General features: G+C 37.2%; 1 protein-coding gene across 1 annotated transcript; it reads left to right on the forward strand.

Moving 5' to 3' along the window:
* The first annotated feature begins 208 nt into the window (after positions 1 to 208).
* LOC141629911 (uncharacterized) lies at positions 209 to 3615 on the forward strand. Its single transcript, XM_074442829.1, has 3 exons — positions 209 to 442; positions 801 to 2694; positions 2918 to 3615. Exons 1-3 carry the CDS (start codon positions 209 to 211, stop codon positions 3613 to 3615), a joined length of 2826 nt encoding a protein of 941 aa, XP_074298930.1.
* Positions 3616 to 4287: the final 672 nt, after the last annotated feature.

The raw sequence follows: 4287 nt of genomic DNA on the forward strand, positions 1-4287 counted from the left end.
GATGGAAGAAGAAAAGGAGAAAAAGTTACTGCTGCAAATAGCCAAGGAAGAAGATGAAGACTTGTAGAGTTGTTTAAAAAAAAATAACAAAATTGCTAAACGTCGCCCCTATATTACTAAACGTCGCCCCTATTTTCATTTCATTTTGACAAGTTTGCCCTTCTCACTCTAAAAACTACTAAACACATTTTTTTATCTTGAGTCGGAAATGGGTGACGATAACCCATTTTTCCGATACATGTGTGAATCGTATACTAATGAAAATTACGACGGAAATCAATTTCAAAATGATTGGAATGCCGAACAACATTATCAATATTACAATGAGTATGAAAGTTATGATCGTGGCGAGGGAAGTGGTTATGTTTACGATGATAACAACACGGGTAACACGGAAAGGGGAAGCGGATTTGATTACGATTACAACAAGACGAAGGATACGGTATTTTAATCTTGTATTTTAATTTAATTGACGTTTTTTTTTTACGCTGATTAGGAAAAAATTTGAATTCGGTCAAATATATGATTCTGCCCAGGCAAAAACGTGTGAAAAACACGTTAAAGCCCAGGCAAAAACGTGTAAAACACACGAATTGGCCCTGGCCTGAACGTGTAGATTACACGAAACTAGCCAGGCCTAAACGTGTGATCTACACGATTCAGCCCAGGCGGATTCGTGTGTTTTACATGTTTTGGCCCAGGCATATGCGTGTTTTTTACATGTTTCCGCCCGGGCCATTTCTTGTTTTTTACACGTTCAGGCCTTTTTTTTTTCCATTCGTTATTTATTTAAAATTTAGGAAAATGCCGAGGAAGCCGATGGAGACGGTATTGATTATAGTGATAAATTTGTCTTTGATTATACGTTTCACACCTTCGAAGAAGCATTTGATCATATTAATGAGGTTGCTTATGGGTTGGGGTTTCACTTGATAAAATTTAAGTATCACATGGAAAAAAGTCCTCCGTATAAAATTGTTGCATGTGAGCGTAGTAAACCATACAAAAGTAATGCGAAGGATCCTGAAAAACCGCAAAGAAAGTCAAAAACGAAGAGATTAAAGTGTCCATTTGCAGTAAGGGTGGTAAATAGAAGAGTTGGTGAGTGGGAAGTAGTTCCTAAGTGCGGGTTTCATAATCATAATTTTGGAAAGTATCTTGAGGGTCATACACGTAGAGCAAAGTTAACTGATGAGCATAAAGAATTTATTAAGCAACAGCGACAGTCTTATGTGAAACCTGGGATGGTTAGACATGCATTTACTCTTAGGTTTTCTGATCAGCCGGCTCCAATTTTGAAACAAATTTACAATGAGAATGCTCGGTTGAGTGCAAAGGATAGGGACGGGAGGAATAGTGTGCAATATATGTTACGTCTAGCGAACGAATCTAATTATCTCAGTGAATATGTGGCGGAGGGGGAAGAAAAGGTTCTTACACATGTTTGGTTTGCTCATCCTGAGGGTGTAGAGATGTTAAAAGCGTGGCCCGATGTTATTCTTATAGACTCTACATACAAGACGAACAAGTACGACCTTATATTGGTTCAATGTGTAGGCGTTACACCTGTTGGAAAAAGTTTTTTAATAGGTTACGCGTTAATTAAGAGGGAAAATAGTGATGGTTATATTTGGGTTCTGAGAAGATTGGAGTCATTGTTGGGACCAGATGTGAAACCAACGGTCTTTGTCACTGATCACGAGCGTGGTCTACTTTCTGCACTCCCCGTAGTATTTCGCACGTCCTATCATTTTTTGTGCCTATTTCACATTTACAATGCAGTTGAGGCCAAAGCAACAATCATGGAAAAGAATGGTAATTTTGGGAAAGCGTTAGCACATGGCGCTTGGAGAAAAGTTATTGAAGCTAAAACGTTTGATGAATGTACGTTGGAGTGGAATGAGTTGAAAAAGAAATATCGTAGTCATCCTGCACTTATCGATTATCTTGAGTCGACATGGTGGCATAAAATCCACATGTTTGGCAAATGTTTTACTAATTTGGTGCTTCATTTTGGTAACACAACTACGTCTAGAGTTGAGTCGGCGCATGCTCAATTGAAGATGTGGTTAGGTTCAGCTGAACTTACTCTTGACAGCTTGTGGAAACGGGCTGATGTTATGATGCATGGACAACATATCGAGATCAGAAAGACTCTTGAAGATTCTATAAGCAAGAGAGTTGTCAATAACTTATATTATGGGAATATATTCTCAATGTTGGGTGGAAGAGTTTCGGGGACCGCAATTGAAGCAATGCAAGTGGAATATAATCGTGGGACTGGTTTGGGTTGTTACTTGGAGGAATATTGTGGTTGCACAATATGGACCACTCATAAGTTGTTGTGTGCTTGTAAGTTACATGCCGCGGTCGCGGAAGGTAGAAAAATTCATCCAAGTGATATACATGGTTTCTGGTCAAGGTTAGCTTACACGGAATCTAGTCATCGTCGTTCTAGCCCTAACGATGTCATGGAAGAACTTTTCAATAAAGTTCGAAAATCTCACGTTTCTGTCCAAAGAGATGTTATTGAGACACTATTCAGTAAGCTGTATCCAGAGGACGAGGTTGTTGAAGAACCTGAAAAAGCAGAAACATGTCGTGGTCGTCCAAGGAAGTCAAATACCCGTAATAAATCTGGCGTCGAACATGCTAGACGTAGTCACCCTAGTACGACAACAACTACCGATGGAGGTATGTTTTTCAATTGTTTTGATTCTTAATTGTTTTATTTCTTAATTGTTTTAATACTTAATTGTTTTATTTCTTAATTGTTTTATTTCTTAATTGTTTTAATACTTAATTGTTTTATTTCTTAATTGTTTTATTTCTTAATTGTTTTAATACTTAATTGTTTTATTTCTTAATTGTTTTAATTGCTTTATTTCATAATTGTTTTAATTGTTTTTCAATGTAGGTGACGGAGCTCCCCTTACGCTCAATTTTGACCCTATATCCCACATTGGGGGTTTCATATATGAGGAGTTTGTGCCGATCCCGGTGAAAGATTGCTTGTTGGGTGCTTTTGACCCTGATGGGGATGGTCATTGTGGGTTTCGTGTATTCGCGCATGCTAAAACAGGAAATGCTAAAAATTACATCGAGATGCGAAACCTACTTTTGAGAGAGCTAGAACACAGTATTTATCACAAAGTTTATTATGGTAATCGAAATGATGCTTGTAGACGGATCAGATGGGCTAAACATAGAGGATGTCTAAAACAAAATTGGATGGAAGCTTTGGATTTATTTGGTTTTGCTACGTTGTTCAACTGGACCATATGTTGCGTGACTATGTCATATACACTTGATGGCACATACATATGGGCCGGTTCTTCAACCTATCTTCCTTTACGAGCTCCTCCCGGCGTCCGTGCTCCGTATGGTGTTCTATGGATACTTTTTACAGGTAATCATTTTGTGCGATTACTCGTCAATGATAATTGTGCCATGCCTCCGATTCACAATCGATGGTCGTCACTTCGCGATAATGAGATTGGCCATTATGTAGACATTTATACTGAAAGACTAACTCTTTGGATGTCTTATGTTACTTCGGGTGTGTTGCATAACCCTTTTGGTAATGGAAACGAATCTGAAGTAATATATTTGTAATTTGAGAACAATTGCTTAATCGTATCATCTATTTAATTTCGTTATTTTTCTTCTCACTCATTGTCGTTTTTAATTAAAACATAGTTAACGGAAATTGGTAGTACAAGTTAATTAAAACATAGCTAACGAAAATTGGTAGTACAAGTTAATTAAAACATAGCTAACGGAAATTGGTAGTACAATTTAATTAAAACATAGTTTACGGAAATTGTTAGTACAAGTTAATTAAGAGTTTAAAAAAAAAAAAAAAAAAAATGGCTCCAACGTGTAGAAAACACGTTTGTGCCCAGGCGGAAACATGTTGTCTACACGTTTAAGCCTAGGCGGAAACATGTAGAAAAAATGTTTATGTCCAGGCTGAGACATGTAGTCTACACGTTTTGGCCCAGGCTGAAACATGTAGTGTACATGTTTTGGCCCAGGCAGAAACACGCAATCTACATGTTTTGGCCCAGGCCATTTCGTGTTTTCTACATGTTTTGGCCCAGGGCATTTCGTGTTTTCTACACGTTTAGGCCTTTTTTTTTTTTTTTTTAACTACTAAAAACATTTCGTTAGTTCAACGGAAAATGTTCAACAAAAAACAAAAAAATAACGTAACATGTCTAACATTAAAAATTCAACCGAAAATGTTCAACAAAAAACAAAATAACGTAACATGTCTAACATTAA

This window comes from Silene latifolia, chromosome Y, assembly GCF_048544455.1.
Source record: "Silene latifolia isolate original U9 population chromosome Y, ASM4854445v1, whole genome shotgun sequence".
Taxonomy (NCBI): domain Eukaryota; kingdom Viridiplantae; phylum Streptophyta; class Magnoliopsida; order Caryophyllales; family Caryophyllaceae; genus Silene; species Silene latifolia.